Source organism: Ambystoma mexicanum, chromosome 11 (assembly GCF_040938575.1).
Source record: "Ambystoma mexicanum isolate Mex_15411 chromosome 11, UKY_AmexF1_1, whole genome shotgun sequence".
Taxonomy (NCBI): Eukaryota; Metazoa; Chordata; class Amphibia; order Caudata; family Ambystomatidae; genus Ambystoma; species Ambystoma mexicanum.
In genome coordinates this window covers 603,198,967-603,220,727 of record NC_090934.1, presented here as the reverse complement: position 1 = coordinate 603,220,727, position 21,761 = coordinate 603,198,967, and the positions used below count along the sequence as shown (strand labels likewise).

The following is a 21,761-nucleotide window of genomic DNA, read 5'->3' as shown; positions in this document are numbered from 1 at the left end:
TATAAAGGGGGTGTGGCAGAGATTGAAGGGTTCTTGAACTCTATACAAATCCAGGCCCTGACCGGGGATATGGCGGAGGGTCCGGTAACCGAGGATGAGGTAGAACACGTGATCAGCCGGATGAAGGTTGGCACTTCCCCGGGCGAGGACAGCTTCACAGTGTACTTCTATAAAAGGTTTTGCTCGACTCTAGCCCCACACTTAGTAAAGGTGTTTAATGCAGTGCTGGAGGAGGGTTGGGGGAACTCTCCCGGATTCCATGATGGAGGCCATAATTGTAGTGCTGCCCAAGGACGGCAAGGACCCCACGGAGTGCTCCTCCTACCGCCCAATATCTCTGTTAAACATTGACGTAAAGATCCTAGCTAAGGTAATTGGGAGGCGGATGGAGGAGATACTGCCGAAACTGGTCCACGGGGACCAGGTGGGGTTCATAAGGGGAAGACAGGGCTCAGACAACATCCGCAAAACCATAGATTTGTTCCATTATGCCCAGGGGTTGGACCTCGACGTGAGTGTCCTCTCCCTGGACTCGGAGAAGGCGTGCGACAGGGTCGAGTGGAGATGGAACTCCTCCTCCAGAAAATGGGCTTTGTGGTACACATTAGGGAATGGGTGGGTGCATTATACAGAGCCCCGAAGGCAAGGGTACAAGTGAATGGCAGGTTGTCAGAACCATTCCCCCTCTCGTGGGGAACAAGGCAGGGATGCCCACTTTCTCCCCTGATCTACGTCCTCACAATGGAACCCCTGGCCATAGTAGTCAGAGCACACCCGGATATCAAGGGGGTTAAGAGAGGCGAAGTAGAATTCAAGCTCTCCCTATTCGCGGATGATATTATGGCTTACTTGGTGGATCCTGGCTCCTCGCTCCCCCCCTCCTGTCCCTGATGGCCGCATTTGGGCGCTTCTCGGGCTAAAGATCAATGCATCTAAATCAGTTCTGCTCCCCATGAGAACTCGGGACCCGGGCTTAAGACTCCTTGGACAGGCTCAAAGGGATAACAGTGGGGAAGGTCTCTATCCGATACCTGGGCGTCCTCCTCACCAGGGATCTATCAAAACTGGCCCCTACCAACTATGACCCCGTCATGGCAGGGATCACCGCAGACCTAAGGAGATGGGGCTCAGTGATTCTGTCCTGGTACGGCTGCATGACGGCGGTAAAGATGAATATACTACCACGTTTATTGTATCTCTTTACTGCTCTCCCAACCAGCGTCCCCGAGCAAACCTTCAGGGCTCTTCAGACCGCGGTGCGAGAGTTTATATGGCAGGGTAGGTCCCGAGGACCGCGAAGGCTGTCCTGACCTTACCGAGAGAGGAGGGAGGGTTTGGGTTGCCAGATTTCCAACTTTATTTCCGCACCGCCCAGTTGCAAGTCCTCCTGGAACACATGAAAGAGGGGATGGGAACCTACTGGTTCTACTTGGAAGATATGGACGCCCACCCTCCTAAAGTTCAAGACCTCCTTTGGGCCCCATGCAGGTTCATCCCGAACAGACTCAAATCCCACTTGACACTGGGAGTTCTCTGGGCAATCTGGAAGGAGGGCCCCAAGACGGCATATCTAACGTCGTGGCCGTCTCCGATGTCCTCACTCTGGGGACACCCCCTCAAACTGGGAAGTAGGGGGTTCCGCAATGCACAGGCCTGGTCCGACTCGGGAATGGAGTGGGCAGGGCAGATGTTCAGGGAAGGGGAATTCCTAGCATATGAGGAACTGAGAGACGCTCTCGGGCAGGGGTCCCTCTCCATATTCGAATACCTCCGCTTGAAGGGTATCCTTTGTGACCAATCATGGGGCCAAAACTTGAAGAGACAGCTGACGCCCTTTGAGAAACTACTCGACACCGCGACCTCAAGGAAGGGGGCAGTATCTGGAATGTACAAAATCCTGAACACTATTAACCTAGCGGAGAGGAGGGGCTTCTGCACGTTTTGGAACAACTTGGCAGGAGAGGAGATCTCGGAGGACGCCTGGTCAAGGATATTTAAAATAGCATTCCACGGGAATTTATTCACAGCAGACATGGAACACAACTTCAAGATTTTGCAGGGGTGGCACAGAGACCCTGTGAAGCTGTCAAAAATGTTCTCAGGAGTGTCCCCCGATTGCCCCAGGGGTTGTGACCAGGCCGGAAAGGAGGGGTCACATGTGGTGGCATTGCCCAAAAGTACAGTCGTACTGGGAGAAGGTAAGGGGTTGGATCGCTGAAGTCTCCGAGGAATTACTCCCCCTGGACCCTCGAAGGAGGACTGGCTGAAGAAGGTAGAGAATATGTTCTTAATGGACAAACTAACGGCAATGATAAACAATGACTCTGGCTCATTCCAAGCGAACTGGTACGGGGTGCAGCAGACCTGGGGATTGGACGTTCACTGATGGCCGGTAGGGCGGGGGGCTGACGGGGATGGGGTCAGGGGTATCTGGGAGGATCCAAGGATGGAACGGGCCCCCACGGCCCGGGGGACGGTGGTCGGAACACAGCCATAGAAGAAGTAAACGACCACATTCACTCCCAAGCTCCGGACACAAAGATCTTTCAAGGAGACTCCCTAAACTATGGTTCAAGTGTGATTAAAGTTATCAGGGGGGAGGGTTTGTATTGGGGTGGAGGGGAAGGTTTTTTTTTGGGCCAGTCTAATGTATATCCTCTGAACATGCATTGAGCCCGTTTGTTACATTAAGAAAATGATAATAAAACCAAAGTTATAAGAAAAAAAAGAAATGGAGATTGAGGATGGAAGAGGTGATAACATGGAAAAGTGGTGATGGTAGGCTTTGCTGGCCGCGGGTCTTGTTGGGGGGGAAGGGGAAGGGGGGGGGGAGTACGCCTTACGTTTATAACGATATATGCCCATAACCAAGGGCAACTGAGATTTTTTAGGGCAACATTTGTTAAGGTGGTGAGAGATTGCAAAGAGCACCTGATAGTGGGGGGGGTGGGGCGGAAGACCTCAACATGTGGGCTGACCCAAAGCTGGATAGGCGGGTCATGGGAGTGGGTTTCCCCAGGTTCGTTGTGAAGGTTTGTGGGCCTGCCTCGATTCTCACTATTTGGGTGACGCATGGCAACTATTTGATCCTCAGGATAGAGGTTTCACCTTTTGCTATGTGCCACATGGGACCTATACATGCATTGATTATCTTTGTGAGCCCAGGGAATTGTGTCGCAGTGCGTTTGGTTGTGAGATACTTCCGATTAGTTGGTCGGATCATGACATGAAGTTACTGGATTTATCACGGTTGGGACTAAGTGTTCAACATTCATTGTGAAGATGTAAATCACTTTGGAAGGATCCAGTGTTTAGGGAGGAGTTTGAGGGAGCCATTAAGGAATACTTTTTTATGAATAATACGGGTAGGTGGATAAAAGTACTGTTTGGGATGCTGCTAAAGCGACTTGGGAGGGGACTGTTGATTAGGGAAGGGGCCCGGAAGAATAGGGTGAGAACTTTACTTGAAAATAGGTTGTGAACAGAGATTGGCGTCTTGAAAAGGTGAATAGAGATCAGATTTAGGGGTGGAGAGACTGGCGGAGAAGGTGAGGGGTAAAAGGGAGGGTCTGCGATTGTTGGAAGAGGGTAAGTGTTCAAAAGCTCCAGTTTTTGCGACAAAAGTAATATGAGAAAGGGGATAAGGCTGATGCGCTATAAGGCTGATGCGCTATTGGCTGCCCGCCTCCGTGGACAACAGCCCGAAAGATGGATAACAGCCATACACAGCATTGATGGCTGAGTGGAAACGGCTTCTGAGTGGATTGTGGACGGATTTGCATCCTTTTATGGGGAGCTGTATGTGGGAGAGGGGTGGGTGGACGGCAAGAGGACTGGAGGCCTACTTGAGTGGGGTTGCTCTCCCTGTCTTGATGCCCGATGACAGGACAGGTATTGACACTCCTAGAACAGGGGAGGAGATTGTAGATGCTATTCAACGTTTGCAGCTGGGGAAGGCCCCAGGTGAGGATGGACACACGTTGGGATTCTACAAATCGTTTACAGCATTACTCGTCCCTCATTTTTCACGAAGTTGTTTAACCATATCTTGTCGACGGGGTGAGCCCCCAGATCTTTTGGGAGGGCTCTCATCTCTGTGATACCTAAGGAAGGTAAGGATCCCCTTCTCTGTGGGTCCTATAGACCCATTTTATTTCTTAATGTCGATGCAAAGATATTCACCCGGGTCCTTGCCTCTAGGTTAGATACACACATGCCTAGACTGGTCCACCCAGAATAGGTGGTATTTATAAGGGGGGCAGCAGGGTGCAGATACTAAGCAGAAAATGTTGCACCTACTCGATTGGGCTGGGGGAAACGGGCCATTCCTACATTGTTTTCTATTGATGCAAAGAAAGCTTTCGACAGAGCCGACTGGGCCTTTCTCGAGGCAGTGCTGCATAAGTTTGGATCTGGGAGCAGGGTGTTGAATGGGATTATGGCCTTGTACTGTCCGACAGCGTGGGTGGCAGCAAACGGGCGGTTTTCCTGCTGGTTTCGTTTGGCTCGGGGAACGCGATAGGGTTGTGCCCTTTCACCTCTACTTTTTTCTTTAGAACCACTGGCCCAGAGGTTAAGAGGATCCACGAGTGGAAGGTATAAAAGTGGGGGGGTTGGAATATAAACTGGGCTTGTATGCAGATGACATTTTATTGCATTTTAGGAACCTGTTGGGATCGGTCTCGGCGGCAGTGGAACTAATTGGGCAATATCTGAGGTTTTCGGGGTTAGAAATTAATAGGTCCAGGAGGAAGGACCCGTTGCACTATTTGTGGGGTGAGGGGGTCCTTCTTATGAGGGATTTGGATGGGTTGCATGAGGCAAACTACCCTCCTGTTGCAAAGGTTATATAATAAACACGGGGAAATGGGCAAAACTCACCATATCATGGATGGAATACCTAAATGCCATTAAGACGAATATCCTTCCTGGACTGTTGTATCTATTTCAGATGTTTCCCATCAGGATTCCCGATTCTATGTTTCGAGAAGTGAAGGGACACCATTTAAAGTTCTTACGGCATGGAAAGAAAGCAAGCAAAAGTGGCTTATGATATTCTGGTGCTTCCAAAAGAGAGGATTTTCCGGACCTGTTCTTGCATTATAAGGCAACTCAACTTAGGGTCGTGGTACTCCATTTGCGAGAACAGGTGGAACGTCAGTGGGTCGGGTTGGATACTTTTAATCTTCAACCAGCGACAGTGGGAGAATGGTTCTGGGTGCCAAGGGATCGAATTCCGCAAAGGATAAAAGAGCATCCCACTCTCTATGTCATTTGGAATATCTGGCGTAAGGGGCCGGAGATGCATGGGGTTATGACTTGGCCCTCCCTGTTGAGCCATTTGTGGGCTCTGGGGGTGAGCAACCATATTTCGAATTTGTAGAGGTTTCAGAGTTGGTTTGAGGGGGGTATGACGAGGGTGGGATAGTTATGGAAGAACTGGTTGTTTATCCCCAGATCGGAACTGAAAGAAACACTGGTAATTGGGACCCTGCCCCTGTTTTCCTATTTGAAACTGAAGGGGGTGATCACGGCCAAGGTTTGGAAGGTGCAGGTGCAGCGAGATCTCACTCCGATAGAGAAAGTTCTCGATTCTCAAACAGAGATGAAGGGTTTGATTTCCCTGCTGTATTGTGCCCTTGTAGAGGCAGGTAGGGAGAGCACAAATAAACTTCAGATTAGATGGGAAAGTGACTTGGGCTTGAGAGTGGATGGGGCTTTATGGCGCAAACCCTGCTGTCAGGCATTTAAGGTTTCAATTGCTTGTCGGTATAAGCTTCACGCTATTAAAATATTGCATCAATGGCAGTATGACCCAGTGCGACTTTCCAAGATGTGCTTGGATGGAAAAATGAGAGGGATGGCGTTTTCGATAATGGACTCAATTGCTTGTGCGGTTTGGCCTGGAGGAAATGGGGAATACCAGGGTTTGGTTCACTTAGCACACTGTTTGCTGTTGGCGGCTAGGGGATGTTTAGCTATGCACTGGAAGAGGCCACTGCTACCTGGGAAAATGGAGTGGGTCAATACGGCTAAAAATATGTATGTAATGGAAAGGATTACCAAAGCCGTTCACAGACACAGAGTGGAAATGGCGATGGACGGGAGTGGGCTCTGCACCAGGTTTATGCACCCCCCCACCCCCCAAGGTCCTTTGCTGTTAGGAATGGGGTGATGACGTGCTGGATGATTTTACCCCTCTCCCTTAAGGAGGGGGGGATCTACTGACCCAGTGTTGGGCGGGGATCTGCATGATCCGACCGCGGCTGAAATTCCTGCGACGGAAAAGCTTGCATGAGAAATGTGCAAACCACAAAAGGTTTGCACCTTTCCCATGCGAACACGCATTGAAACCCACACCCCCATCACACACCCCACCCACACCCTTAACACACCCCCATCCACAACATACCCCTACCCTACTTACCTTTCCTTCACACTGTCTCCCTGCGGCGCCAGTTCCCTTTCACTTCTGTGATCGGGAACCGGTGCCGCAGGATCCTTTTCTTTTTCCGGGAGCTGCAGGGGTGTCCCCCGCAATCCCCGCTCATTTTACCACACAGTATAGTGAGCGGGGTGTTGCAGGGGACACCCCGGCAATTTTTTTTTTTGTTTATACCTACCTACAATGCTACCACTAAAGGTTCAAACTTTTGGTGTTCGAACCTTTGGTGGTAGCATTTTTAGGACATTTTGTCCATGCAAACATTTGGATGCGGTAAAAACGTACGCATCCGTTGGGCGGTACCACCTGGTGTATGTTATTCTTGTGCTAAATATCTGATCTTCTCATTATTGTTTTTCTTAGGTTTGTGTTCATTATCGCACAAGAGGTCTTTTGTACTTATGGATCATTAGGTTTTTGTTGCCTATATCAGAGGTTTGGGTGGGGGGAGGGTTGAGTTAGGGGAGTTGCAGCTTTGTTCTTATTATTGATCTTGTGGTGGTTTTGATTACTACTTATTTTGTATTGTAAAAATAAGTATATATATATATATATATATATATATATATATATATATACATATATATACACACACATATATATATGCTTCTCTGCTTCCAATTGATTGTATTCTAATGCAGAGAATGCTCATACTGTAGTACAAGTATGCAAGGTTTAGGTTCTATGTTTACAGGACACGGACAGAAGGTTGCACAGCATTGTGCTGGTGCGATCTTTCGTGCGCGGCCCTCCCTTGATCCCCCGTCAGAGATCCCTCAACAGCTATGCGGCACCGTCCATCCCCCTCCACCCGCTCATCCTCACTTACCTTCCGAGGGCTCCGGCTGCCCGCTTCTTCATCGCTCTAGGTAGATTTGTGCCCACGGCTTCTGGTAACACTATCTAGAATGCATATCCAGGTTTACCCTTTTTGTTGGTCCAAAGAAGACATTTAAGTATACTATTGTCATAATGTAATATACAAATATACAGACGTCTGTACCTATGTGGTCAGTTGCTTGGTTTTGGCATTGCGGTAGGTTCAAGGGTGCTCCCCTACCCATGTTCCATAACTCAAATAATGTTATACTTTTGCTTTCCGCACAACGATTTTGACAAATAGTCAGAAAATGTTAACAGTTGCACCAAGGCTTGGCCAAACCAGGTGAACCGGTCAGGTGTGGTTGATGGTGGAAGTAAAGCAGGGTCAGGCTTGGCTAGTACTTGGATGGGAGACTGCCTTGACATGGTAAACTGCTTACAAATTGGGAGATACCATTCAAACAACAATCAATACAGAAAATTACACTGGACCATAGTCTGAAAAACATTAAGCGTCCCAGGCCTGGGTTTTCTGTCAAACGCCGATATGTCCACCTCCCCGCATCCCCAAAATTCAGGAACTGAAGTTGGTCACTCCTATGCGTAGTAGTCGACATGAAGGGGGATGCGTATAGAATGAGTTAACAAATGTCTCTTTTTAATAACTGCAGGTAAATTCTGTGGATGGACCTATGGGCCTCCCTCTATGGAATAGTGGTAATCCAGATCATAAAGAAATCCTTACTCCAGGAAATGAGCCATGCTGTGGTTGGTTGTTCCTTCAACAAGAGATGTTCAGGACAGGAGAAAATGTAGGTCCAAAGTATAGGTACAAAATTATACTGCAGTAGGGCTCTGTATGATATGCACTGTGTGAGAACGCTTGTTATGCCTGGCACATCAACAGTACGTAGCATCGACACTCTCTTGCCAGGGGCGGTGGTTTGGTATAATGGGCAACTCTCTAAGGTGCAAATGCTATATTTAGTGCAAGAGATAAAACAGAGAGTGGGTCCAGATCTGACTAATATTCTCCAGGTATAGATTTTTCGCCTAGCTAGGTCAGAGTTTGGCATGCAGTACAGAAAGGGGAATGTATCAGGGTGGAGTGCTCTATTTCTCTGTTAATCTATTGGTAAGTCACATATTGTTCATCCTCCAGACCTTGGTAGTGTGAACTGTTTCTTTCGACAGGCTCTCTACAGTAGACAATATTGATGGGTCTTCACATAGTCATGAATGAATCTCAGCTCTTGCAGACAAATGGGTTGACAACATGCATGCATTCTGTATGCTTAGGTTTAATCAAATTTGAAAAAATGGGTTCCATGTCATTTAATTTGTATTTTGTTTATTTGTATAGCGCACAAGGCCCGATTTCATCACAGGATGTTTTTTCACGTGGTTTTTTACCGCTTTTTTTACGAAAAAACCCATCGAATTGTTTTTGGCGGTGGGGGGTCCCCCCCACCACCCCTCCAATTTCCCAAAAATTCGATGGGTTTTTTCAAAAAAAATTTGCGGTAAAAAACCCTGCGCCGAAAGGACATTGTACCAAAAAATGGCCAGATCCCAAAGTGAGCTCACGCGACTTATGTTCCTCCTTCATAGTGGTAATATAATGATAATAACAGTAGCAATTTCTTATAGAGCGCTACACACCCTTGTGTCTCAGAGCGCTGAAATAACAGATTACAGTTTTCAAATATGTCTGTGGTTGCCAGGTCCAGCTTCTAGACAATCAGTTGGGGCAGTCTCACTCCCCTAATTGTTCCATCCTGCAATGAGTGTTGTAAGATTGTGGCTGCCTTCAGGCCTTCAGTACTATTACCCGACATGGTATTGGTTTACTAATACTCATATTATTGTTTTCACTAGCTGTGCCGATTCACCACATAATGGTGAGTCGGTGGACCAAATACTTGTCCTTAAAATGTATTCTGATAAGTGGTCCAATTCTTTAGTACCCCTTTCGCAAGCTCAATATGATATGTTTACCTTCACGAAGGGTTGCATGCATGTATGAAGTCACGATAACACCCTTGAGTACTGCCATGCTAAGCATAGATCAGCAAGTGGCACCCTGTCCCCTTTCAGGGTTTGCTTTGCTCTCTCAGGTCTAAATGAAAACAGTTTCAGGGATAAGTAGTCTTCATGCCCCACCTGGTGGTTCAAGGCAGAGTCGTAGGCCACAACTCAGAATGTGTCAACATAAGTACTGGCTGTGTTGTTTCTGTGCTAATTCTAGGGTCGATTGTTTATCTACATGCATGTTATTGTTTTGCCTGCCACAGGTTCAACTGTTTCCCCAGTTAACCATGGTCACTTTCTCTTCCGACGCTAAATGCCTTCTCCCATTAATATTAGGTCAATATAATATTGTATCATCCAGGGGGTGGCTAGTGACACATATGCATTGCATGCTTTCATGCTACCTTGCTATTAAAATGTATTCAGAATCACATATGGTGGGGTCGTTCACAATATTTTGCTTTGGAGTTCCAGGGCTACCCTTCAAAGGCATATGCATATTTTAAGTCCTCGTCAACTGTCAGGGGTAAACACAGGCTTTAGGTTTTGTCTCAGAGACTCTGGTACACAAGGGCATGGGATGGGCAGTACACGGCACTCACTGCTTCAGCAGGCAATAGTTATCATTGAAGGTATGTCATACCCTATGGGCGAGTAGCTTTTAACAGCGGCTCCACAGGAGCAAGCCAATGTTTTGACGATTACTATGGCATTCTACCCAGGGCATCAGCCTTGAAAAGTACAGGTGTTAGGGGAGAACTCCCAGGCAAGCAGGGTGGTTGCTAGGAGTTCGCGAACCCCTAACTCATGGAAGGCCTAACTCCTTCCCTTTCCCAAAAGGAACGCAAGTCCAGACAGGTAGCAAGTTCGACTGTGGTTTATTACAGCCGACAAACCATCAGGGATTAGTACATGGAGAGAAATCCCAGCACAGCCCGGCGAACACTGGCTCGAAGGCCAGTTTTGTATTGCAGTTACATCACAATGACATCATAGGTTTCTGGAGAAGGGCCCAAACTATCACTCTCTATGATTGGGTGTTGAGTGGTAGTTCCCTTATAGCAGTCCCTATAGAGGTTAGTTCACTGGTCGTCCCATGTCAGGTGTCAGGCCTGGACCATCCCTGAAAAATGTTACAGTATGCGGAGCCGGTGATTGGTTGGGGGCCCCCCCCGCTACCCATTCCTAGGGCCATACATTGTGATTGGTTGAGCCGCTAGCCCCTGAGCCGCTAGCCCCCAGGCCTGGGACTCAAGTTGGTTCTCAGCTTGGAGTGTACTTATTCAAGGTAACATGTGCAAATCTGTGTCTGCATTATACCCGCATGTCAACCACCATAATTATGAGAGTGCTCCTTTCCCCATCGTATAACTTCGGCTCTGGTTGTAACAACTTTGTTGCCAGCCACTGTCTGGCTTGTGAGACCTCTGTACTTCTCAGCTGTCAATTCTTGGCTCATCGTCAGCTCGGCTGGACCACGTGTTCAGAGACTGTTTGCGAGCTTCTGGAGCTCTGAATTAGTCTGAATTTAAGGGGCATTATTTGTGTCTGCTATGCTGGTGTTACTTCAATTCAGGGGAAAAATTGTCACTTGCAACAATGCCACCTTAGCAGTGGTCTTGTTCCACCCATGGCAGCTGTCTGGTTCCAACTGCATTCAGCTTAGCCTCAGCTTTCTGAGATCGCTGTGGCCTCCTTTGACTTCCTGAGTCATAGTCTGGTTTCTACTGTATGCGCTTTTCCACAGCATCCATAGGTTTGCGGGTTTCAGCTCTGCTGGGTCACTCTAGTGTTCCTGTACTCTGTAGGATTATTTGCATGTGGGCATCTGCAAGCATCTACACGAGATCTTCTTGCGGTTTGTGTTGCTGCGACAAAGCTAATGACAAAATAATAAACACGTAGGCATTATGTACATGTTACTGTCTAACTTATAGAACTGTACTCCTGTGTTCTTCGGGTGTTTGGGTGCGTGATTGTGTCCAGATGTGCGGATGGGACATGTGCTTCATTTCTAATGCTATGTTGTGTTGTGTTGTCTCTAACGACTAGATGCATGGCTTCTTGGTGCTTTTAGTCTAGACTGTCAATGGAGTTGCCTTTGGTTCCATCCCATGGGTCCTCATCCACCTTGTGTAATGTTCGTACTGCTCTTGGGTTGTAAGGTTGACCGAGTGGGTATCTTTCACTGTATTTGGCCATCGTAGGCGCAGTGGTGATTAGTGCGAGCTTGTACGATCGGCGGCCATATTGTCTTTGGTTTTTCTTCCAATTCAAGTATTTTGCGGGTGGGGAGAAAACAGGCCTGGATTTTGATCTTCCCTCTTCACAGGATTTTCCCAGCCATCTATGTTGTCAATTTAAATGGCATTGTGGGAATTAAGATCGCTTGATCATTGTGGGAGGATTAGGTCCATGGTCATCCCCCTCCTGACTCGCTTGGCACAGGTAAGGCTCCATTCTGGCTAATGGTCTTTGAATACTTACAAATGCATCAACCAGTATACGTGGGTACATCCATGTTTATGAGGAACTCTCATTTACCTACTCACTCATTCGTCGAGCTGACCTGTCAGAAGGTGTTTTTTCATATATTGCTTCCTCTAGCACCTCTAGGTACCTCAGCAGATGTATATAATATACTGCTTTCTACATCTTCATGTGGCAAGGACTGTGACAAGAGAAAGGTGGACGGAAGGTTATGGCAGATTACATTTGGTAATCCTCATTACTCCTAGTCCAACCATCTCATCACATTGCTTGAGGCTATCCTCTGCATCCTGGGTTCGTCTGCCTCCATGTCTATGTAAAGTGAAAACACAGGCAGATGAGAAGAAGGAGGGGCAGGCTTTTATACGCCTCTTGGGAGTAGAGGAAAATTCCAGAACTTTTTGGCAAATTCGTTGGTTTCTGTCTGATGCTTATTTTGTAACAAACATAAATCAAAGCAGCAATGCCTCTATAAAAAAGGTGCCAAATAATGTAATGATTAAATATTAATTAAGAGGCAGTGAGAACCCCATCCTGTCCGGTGGAAGGGATGAAGAGGTAGAAGTCTTTAGGCTCGCTGTAGCGGCCTGTTCCACCAGGTTTTCAGGTGAAGCCGGGCCCGAAATGTGCAGGAAAGTGCTTCCTTGCCAGCTCCCTGTCCACTGGGGCCACAGAGGCAGGCTTCTCCCACACTTCCAAAACTGGGGCCTCAACTGCCAAGTTGAAGGGCAGCAGAGTCTTTTCTTCAGAGCATCGTCCAGAATGTTGCAGAGTTCATATTGCACTCTTGACCTGGATGCCACCGAGAGACCCAGGATATCGGCCACCTTTGTCACCAGGTTCTGAAAAGCAGCCCGAGGTCCTGGTGTCGGCTCTGGCAGAATGTCCAGCTCCGGGGAAGTGTCCAGACCGCTGGCCCCTTGCAGGTCATCTGACAGCAGTGCCGGATTACCCATTGGGCCAAGTAGACACTGGCTTATGGGCCCCACTTCTCCATGGAACACTGATAATTGGATTTTGACAACATTTAAATCCAAATTAAATAAAAAATAATTTAGTATGTAATTAGAATTTAGTATTTAATTTGCAGCCCCTGTGCTGCGTTAGAATGTCTTTTCATTTTTTTGTGAAAATGATATTGGTCTCAGAGTCTCCCCGAGTCCGTGTGCAGGCCCCTCACTGCCGAGTCCTTGCAGCATTTTTAGATTTTACTTGTGTGCCAGCCTGGGCCCAAGCGCACACTCAGTGAGTCAGACACACCCTGGCTGGTGCACACAGGCAGTCAAGCTTAGGAGCACCGCCACCAGTAGGAGGACAGACAGTGGACTAGTAGTAGTTGTCAGAGGCACACGGAGGACGAGCAAAAGTGAGGAGAGAAAGAGAGGACCGGCTGGGTGAAAAGGCTGCCAACGCCACCAACTAAGAGGAGAGGGTAAGAGAGTGGAATGAGTAGACGGAACAGTCAGGTTGGGCGAGGAGAAAGAGGAACTGTGCAGTGGTGGGGGCTCGTGCCACACCGGCCATTAAAAGCATTCAGAATTCTAATATGGCCACCGACAGGAGAGCAACATAAATTCACCTCTCATGTCCCCCGACCCTTCTCAATCCTGTTATGTCCACATTAAACCCCTCCCCAGGCGCGGATTGAAGGAGCAGTGGAAGCGGACATAAAAGAAGCCGATCTGAACTCTAGTCCGGTGGCTGGAAGCGTGCGAAATGAATGCACTGTAATGGAACTCCGAACACGCAGTGGAGCGGGTATGATATGATAGTTTATTTATATAGCGCCTATACACAATGTGTTTCAAAGCGCTTCCAGGCAAGGGAGGGAACAAGGGAAAAAATACAACCACATTCTTACAGGCCATGAACAGTAAGGATGTGAAATTAACTATCGTACTCGGCCTGACGACATTTCAGATAATGCAAGAGCTAAGACATAGTTAAGGAAGGGTGGGGGAGAGTGGGAAGAAAATGGACAGGCGACTACCTTACTAGGCCTGACAACATTTCTGGTAGAGCCGGAGAAAAACAAAAGGTGAGGGAGAGGGGTGCAGAAAGGGAGGGGAGGAACAAAACAAGCGACTATCGTACTAGGCCTGACGACATTTCAGATAGTGCTGGAGGGGTGGTGGGGTGGAAAAAAAAAAACAGTAATGGGAGGGTGGAGGAAACAGACGAGGTTGCTATCATATTAGGCCCAGGGACAATTCTGATAGAGTAAGTGCATCGAAGAAAGTAAGGGGAGGAGATAGGAAAAGGGAGAAGGGAAACGAGGAGAGAACAGAGAGTAAGCAGTCAAAAAGAGTGGAGAAGCAAGAGTGGAGAGCGAATAAAATTGCAGAAGACAGTAGTAACACAAAATATTGCAAGCCAGGATACAAGATGAAGATGGGAATAGCATGATTCAGGGCCACCATGAGTACAAGATGCAAAGGAAGTCCAGCATGAGAGTTGAGAAAGAGTGATGCACCGTGAATGAATGAAGTCCATAAAAGCCAAATCCAGCATTGGCCACAAGACGGTGATGGTGGTGGAAGGCACCAGGTGGGCGGGGCTTAGGCCAGGTGACCTAGGTCCACTTGCACCTGCTCCCCATCTGCAAAGGAAAAGAAGCTGGAGGGCTCCTTAAGTAGGGAGGAAGAGAGGAGGAGCTCTCCGAGGCAGCCCCGGCGCAGGAGTAGATGGGCACAGACTGCGGCTTACCAAGGCAAGTGGAGGAGTCGTGAGGAGGGACAGCAGCTACATGCCCCCAGGAGACTAAGACCAGGACAAGGGTCGAGCCTGCCGGAATAATGGGGGAGACCGTACTGGAGAATGCCGGGCCCCTGGAAGTGTGAAGGAAAGCGTGACCCTCGCTTGGAGTAAGAAGGCGGGAAGAGCGATCTGAGGAGGAGAAGGAGCATTGGAGCAATCGCAGTGAGAGGATCCGGCGGAGGACACAGAGAGGCGCCGGAAAGAATACGAGAGGGAGAGGTGACCCATTAAGGTGAGCGGGCATGAACCAGTGAAGCAAGCACCGATACAGGAGCTCAGCCTGGGAGGGTTAGGGGGGGAAAGGCGGCGGCAGGCCTAGAAACAAGAACTGAGGGGCCACAGCACCCCACATTGAACTTTGAAGGGAGGCAGAGGGGGACAAAGGAGCAGCCACCCAGAGGGCTCCGAGGAGGCACACGCCAGCTCACTCCAGAGGGTCAGAGAAAAACAGGGCCCTGTGGTCACCCCCCTTACCGACTATTTATAAAGTCAAGGTCGTCATCAACAGAGCTCCCTTGGCACTCAAGTTCACTGAACAGGAAAAGAACCCCAGCTGGGGACCAGATATCCTGGAGATGGGGTAGGGGGTAAAGTGGAGAACCCCGCAGACCAAAGGCTCTGCCCCAAGGGGAAGAGGTCACGCCGAACAAAAGGAAAGGAGAACTACGGCTGCCCAGAGCTTGCAGCGGAAAAAGTGAAAGGGGCCCCCAAGGTGCGAAAAAGCAGCCACAGTACTAGCAATCATACCATAGCCTGGGAAGACGGACACAGACAAAGCTACAGGGAACCCAGTGACTGGGGGACAGCTCCCAGCAAGTTCAGCTACCCATTTGATACGAAGACAGCCTACAGAGTTAAAGGGAAATGTCGAAAAACCAGGGGAAGGAGTCCCAACCACTGGCAAAAAGCAAGAAGAACCCCCGGATTGGACCATACAAAAAATGTGGATGAGGGGTACAGGATCTCTAGCCGAAGGGCAAAGTAGCTCGGAAAGACAGGAACTCGTGGCGCCAAAGTGAAGATCAAGAGGTCACACAGGACATTCTAAAACAATATTTCCAGGACTTTGGGGACACAGTAATTTCTCTTTCCCGTTTTCAATTCAGGAAAACTAAAAGTCCCAGAATTCTCAAAAACAAGAATGGATTACCTCGTGCATGTCGAGTGCAAACTTGAGAGCCCTTGCACCTTGGAGGACAGACAACCTTGGTCATTTTAAACTCGTATTGGCCTCAATACTGTTTCAACTGGGAAACCTCCTTTTCTTCAAAAACAAACGTTCATTTACTACTGGAACCATAACTTGCTCAACAATCTCGGAAGAAAAACGATCTTAATTAAGCAGACGTGTGGGCCTATAACCGGCATGAAGAAGCAGGCTGTATTATCGATGCCAATCTATTACATAGGCATGGCAATTGAAATATGACACAATAACTGATAATGGCCTGGGACAAAATGGTAACAGTGCCCACTGGATCATACCACATTATTCGCCATAGTGGAGTTGATTGGCACTTTTACAAATAGTGTTTGACAGTAAGAAGTCTAATAATGTATCTATGTCAGGTGTGAATCTAGAGCAGAAAATTACAATAGAAGTAGTAAAATACCCAATCTCTTCTATGCTGGTAAAAACCCACCAGAACGGGATGATACAGCAGCAATGGAAGATTAGGTGTAAGGCTTAATCTATTTTGTATTTATGTATTCTTGCAATCAAACTTAACAAGGACCTAATTATTATCATCATTTACATGTTCTTAGACAATGTATTATGCAGTTGTATTGTGCGTTTGCTAACTTCTGCTCTGTCTAAAGGGTTTCTGTCAGCCCTCTGACAGCGGGCCCCCTTTAGCTATCTCGCAACACTGTATTCCAGTCCACAATTATTCATTCATACGACTGATTTTAAAGCAAATAACAATCAAATGCATTGAGAAAAACACCTTTTATTTCCAAATCATAACTTATTCAACTGTGGACTCTGGATGTATTTTGAAAGAAACTGAAAAGATATTTTCCAGCAGAGGTGCTCTGCTGAAAGTGGCACATCACAACAAAAGGGCGGCCGACTTTACAGCACGGCGAAACCAGCCAGCAATTGCCAGGATTTCGAGGGGAGTACATTTGTAAAATAAGACTGGGCATCTCCTCCACACGTCCCTTCTATCTTGGAGCGTGGCTATTCCTACGTAATTCGTACAGTGCCTCCACATAAAAAAATAACACTTTCATTGATTAGTCAGACACACATCTATGCTTTACTATTCCAACCATGGCAAAAAAATAGCAAACTTTGTTTTAACGGCAACATCGACTATGACGTTTGCTCAATGCTCCACCACATTTTCATCACTGAAAATCCATTTTCTATTTCACAACACCCACCTTGGAAACTCTTCGGAGCCCGAGTGTTCCAGGTGATGTAAAATGACAGCGACAGACACCACGAACACTGACACAATTCCGCCCACTAATCGGACCCCGCTGCCCATTCGTATTACCTGCTTAAGAGGAAACGCCTCTGAGCAGGTAGCAGTCCACGGTGGGTATTCGGGCAACGTCTGTTAGCGATCAATAAGAGAGAGGACTTCAGCATTGGGCGGGGCTTATCTTCCTTCCTTCTCCGAGGTACACTCTTTCTGCTTCTGTTCCGGGTACAGCCGGAGCAGCTGCGCATGCGTAACGTCCTACAACCAGAGCCGCCCGAGGATGGGTGCTCTGTGCTGTGGCACAGGGCGGGGCCCGCTGTCTATAGGGTCCCCTGCTATTCTACACCGGCCTACAGTTTTGGCCTGCTCACCCCCTCCAGTCAAGGCCCAGGTGGTAGGTACATCAATGAGGCTTTGTTCTCATTTTGTAGTGAGCAGCACTTGATAGAAGTAGTTATTAATTGCTTGAATTTTGTTTTTGACAGTCAAAAAAATCCTTATCTGTAGCTTTTGAAATAAAAGCATGTTGCTAATTTGGACAATATTTATATTTTATGTATGTTTACATGTGTAAAGCACACTAAGCCCATAGGAATCTAGGCGCTAGTATTGGCCAAATATCATAGCTCTCAACCATTTTTGTTGCACGGGCGGGTGAAATCACCCGATTTTGTTTTTGGCGGTGAGACGCCCATTGTTGGAGGTGACTGGCGCCCCCCGCGCGCATCGCCGCAAGCCCCGGCACCAAGGACTGAGGCACACACGTCCGTCTTGGTTCGGGCTTCCCGGTCGCTCTAATGCGGCCGGGAAACGCCCCGTTTATTTGTACTGCACGCGACGGCGTGCAACGTCACGCCGTCGCGTGCGCGCCCGTCATCGGGCAGCGCCACACTCCTCCTTTTTCGGGGAGAACCAACGATCACAATTCAACTATACACTGCAAACCAAACAACACTGCAAATAGAATAAGTCACAAACCCCGATGCCATGAACACCCCTTTATTAGCATCCACCCGGGTCCCCCTAGCTAACAGTTATCACCCTTCGGATCCTCAGCCAAATGTCCCAGCACGTAATCGGTGAGGCGAGCAGGTTTCCCTCGCCCAGCCCTCTGGGGGTACCTCCGGCTCGCCTCCGGCACGGGTGATCTGTCCACCGACGGGCCCCGGGCTGGGGACTCCGGCATGCAGGGTGGGTCTCCCTCGTCCTCCGGGACTCCTCCAAGGTCCGGATCAGGAGGTGGGTCAGTTCTGGGATCCCTAAGCCTTTTGAAGAAGCTTACATTGCGAGTTACTTCCGACCGGCCATCTGACGCAGTTACCATGGGGCCCCGGACCGCCACAACGTCCAATGGCTCAGGCTCGTACGGCAGGGAGAGCTTCCCATGCGGATGTCGATTGCGAATGAGGACCTCATTGCCCGGCTCCAGCTGTTGTGGGCGAAGCCCCCTCCGCACGTTCTCTTGCTCAATTCTCACTCGCCGGTCCATTTCGACTCGTTGGTCATCGATCACCGCAGGCTCTCGTTCTCCGACCTCTGGCAACAACCCTCGAGGACACCTCTTGAACATCGCCTCCGCCGGGGCCACCCCCGTGGACGCATGGGGCGTGGTGCGGTATACCCTCAAGAACTGGTAAAGGGCTCTCTGTAGGGACTGCCCCTGTCCTTGGGCGATCCTAAAGGTCTTATTGAGAGTCCTCATCAAACGCTCTGCTTCCCCATTTGCTCGAGGCCAGAGAGGCGTGATCTTCCGGTGCACCACCCCACAGCTCACCATTACTTCTGCAAACCGTTCACCCTGGAATGGCGCACCATTGTCTGAGCACAGCGTGTGTGGAAACCCATGAGCCGCAAACAACTTTTCCACAGCCACAACCACGTGCTCAAACGCCACAGACTCCACAAACTCCACCTCGGGGTACCTGGAGTACTCGTCAACCAAGACCAGGAAGTGGGTGCCCATGGTGGTGGACCCGAAATCGGCATGAACCACCTCCCACGGATGGGTCCCCCTCGGCATTACCTCGATGACTGGCTCCCGCTGTACAGGCGATGCTGCCTGGCACCAGACACAAGCCGCCACAAAGTCATCCACCTTGCGTTCCAGCTCGGGGAACCACACCTTCATCCAGAGGGGGCCTTGGTCTTGGCGGCCCCTTGATGACCCCGGTGCGCCAGTGCAATCACCTCGCCCACCTTTGACTGGGGAACCACAATCCGATCACCCCGAAGTAACAGGCCCGATGTTGAGAAGGACAGTTCTTTGCGGACCTTCCATAGTTGCTCCAACCCAGTCCGGGCCTCCTGCGTGTGCCCCGCCAGGGCCTCGAGCGCTGACTTCCAGGAGCCTTGCTGCATGGACTGCCCCAGCACCTTGAAACACTCATCCTGTGCCGCCGCAGCCTCCAGCTCCTGAAGAGGCATGGCATTCGGCGTGGCTGCTTCCACCACGACTCGGACATGCTCCTCAGCTTCTTCTTCACAGGTGTCTCGGTCCCCTCCTCCAGGCACCCCGGGGTGTCTGGAGAGGTAATCAGCTGCGTTATTTGCCCCTGGTCGGTATACCAGAGTCACCCAATACTCCAAAAGAGCCAGCATCCACCTTTCAATGCGTGCTGGCGGCTTGGATGACGACCCTTCTAGGATGGGCAGCAGTGGCTTGTGGTCAGTTACCACCGTCACCGGGCGTCCGAGTACATAGAGCCGGAAGTGGCGGCATCCCCACAGCACTGCCAGCGCCTCGCGCTCAATCTGCGAGTATCGTTGTTCGGCGTCCGACAGTGCTTTGCTGGCATACGCAACTGGCCGGACGCCGCCGTCACGGTCAATCTGTGTCAATACAGCACCCAGGCCAAATGGGCTGGCGTCGACGATGATCTCCGACGGTAATGCAGGATCAAAGAACGACATAGTGTCCTCGGCCGTGAGGGCACTTCTAATGTCATCAAAAGCCGCCTGCTCCAGTGGGCCCCAATTCCACATGGTGTCTTTTCTTGTCAGGGCCCTGAGAGGCTCAGACCTGGATGCCAGGTTCTTGATGAACCGCCCACAGTAAGTGACCATGCCCAAAAAGCTTCGCACCTCCGATACAGACTCCGGTGGTCGTGCCTTCTGTATGTCCAGTACCTTCTTGGGGTCAGGAGACACCCCCCCTCCTTGAACACAAATCCAAAGAACTCCAGGAAGGGGCGTAGAAACTCGCACTTCTCCTTATGGAGGGTGAGTCCCAACGACCGCAGCCTCTCGAATGTCTTCGCCAAACGCCTCAGATGGTCATCATCCGTCCTTGCAAACAACAGAATGTCATCGCTTATGTTCAAGACGCCCTCGAGGTCAGCTAGGGCACCCCGAATGATGTTCTGAAATACTTCAGCCGCCGAGGACACCCCAAAGCTCAGCCTCTTATAGCGATATAATCCCCGGTGTGTGGTGAAGGTGGTAATATACCTCGACTCGGGGTGGAGGACAACCTGGTGATAGCCGGCCCGGAGGTCGAGTTTCGGGAAGAACCGAGCACCCTGCACCTCCGCAATGATGTCATCCAGCGTCGGGGTGAGGTGCCTCTCCCTCTTGATGGCCTTGTTGGGGATCCTCATGTCCACACAGATCCTGACTGCGCCCGGTTGTTTGAGTTTCCTTGCCACCACTATAGGGGACACCCATGGAGTCGGGCCGTCCACCTTTTCTATGATGTCGAGATCGACGAGGCTGTCCAGTTCTTTTTCGACCTGCTCACGGAGGTGGAATGGTACCCTCCGATGTTTCAGGGCGATCGGCTGTACCGACTCATCGATGTCCTCCGCCCGATCCCGTTGAACAGAGCATCATGCTTCTCCAGTAAGTCATTAATGTCTTCCAGGTAGACGGAGTACGCGAAGCTGACGATGCCGAGAGCATCTGCCGCTGCACAACTTAACAAAGTGTTCGTACTCACTGGGGTCACGTAGAAGCGTGCTGTGATGTGAGAGCCATTGTGTTCTACTTTTGCTACGAATGCCCCGTCCAGAGGGATGGGCTCCACACCACCGAATGCAAAGATGCGGGCCTTGGGTGTGATCAGCCTGGGCGGCTGATCCATGGCATTGTAATGTTCATGGGCCATGACGTTTACCGACGTCCCTGTGTCCACAAGGACAGGGACTGGAGACTGGTTCACTTCAACCACGCACCGTGGTTGTCGTCAGTTCCTGCTTCTTAGAACCCCCACACTTGAGACAAAGAATATGTTCTCTTCGTCTTCTTCCTCCGCCTCTTCCACCTGGGCCTCCTCCTCGCTCTGGTCCACTTGAGCGACGTTGGACGGCCGACCTTGGAGAGTGGAACTAGCTCGGCCTTGGCCCCTTGGCACCAATACGGGCATAGTCGCCCTACACACCCTTGAGAAGTGGTCCGGCAACCCGCACCGTCCACAGGTCTTTCCAGCTTCAGGGCATTCTGATTGGTGAGGCAGGTCATACCCGCATTTTTGGCAAATTTCGCCTGCCCTCCCGGCTCTGTCTCGGGTGCTGCCACCAAACCTCCTGGCACCCCTTTCCCCTCGCCACATCACGCAGACCTCTTCAGTTTTGATAGGGCGCAACCCGGCCTCCATTCTTGCGGCTCTCGCCTCCGACACCTCGTGGCACCTTCCTAGCTCAAGGATGCGCTGGAGCGTTATCCCGGGCTCCCTCAGCACCTGGCGCCTGAGCTTGCCTGATGAGCACGCCTGGATAAGCATGGTCCTAATCATATCCTCTGCATCACCCCAGGCACAGGCGAGCGACAGACGCCTCAGGCGCCCA

General features: G+C 49.8%; 1 protein-coding gene and 1 long non-coding RNA gene across 5 annotated transcripts in view; one reads left to right on the top strand and one right to left on the bottom strand.

Moving 5' to 3' along the window:
• Positions 1-17,243, bottom strand: part of HTATIP2 (HIV-1 Tat interactive protein 2) — a 455,781-nt gene extending 438,538 nt beyond the window's left edge. For 2 of the 4 annotated variants that reach the window (XM_069623478.1, XM_069623477.1), the window contains exon 1: positions 16,937-17,187. Coding sequence is in view for 2 of the 4 variants with exons in the window: in XM_069623477.1 (XP_069479578.1) it covers positions 16,937-17,043 (107 nt within the window). In the remaining 2 variants the exon portion in view is untranslated. Of the gene's footprint in view, positions 1-16,936 lie in introns of all 4 variants that reach the window. The other 2 variants (XM_069623476.1, XM_069623479.1) reach the window with 2 other exon arrangements.
• LOC138503614 (uncharacterized) overlaps positions 17,215-21,761 on the top strand; it is a 52,608-nt gene continuing 48,061 nt past the window's right edge. Inside the window, exon 1 of the long non-coding RNA XR_011279675.1 lies at positions 17,215-17,374. This is a non-coding gene — a long non-coding RNA (uncharacterized lncRNA). The remainder of the gene's footprint in view (positions 17,375-21,761) is intronic.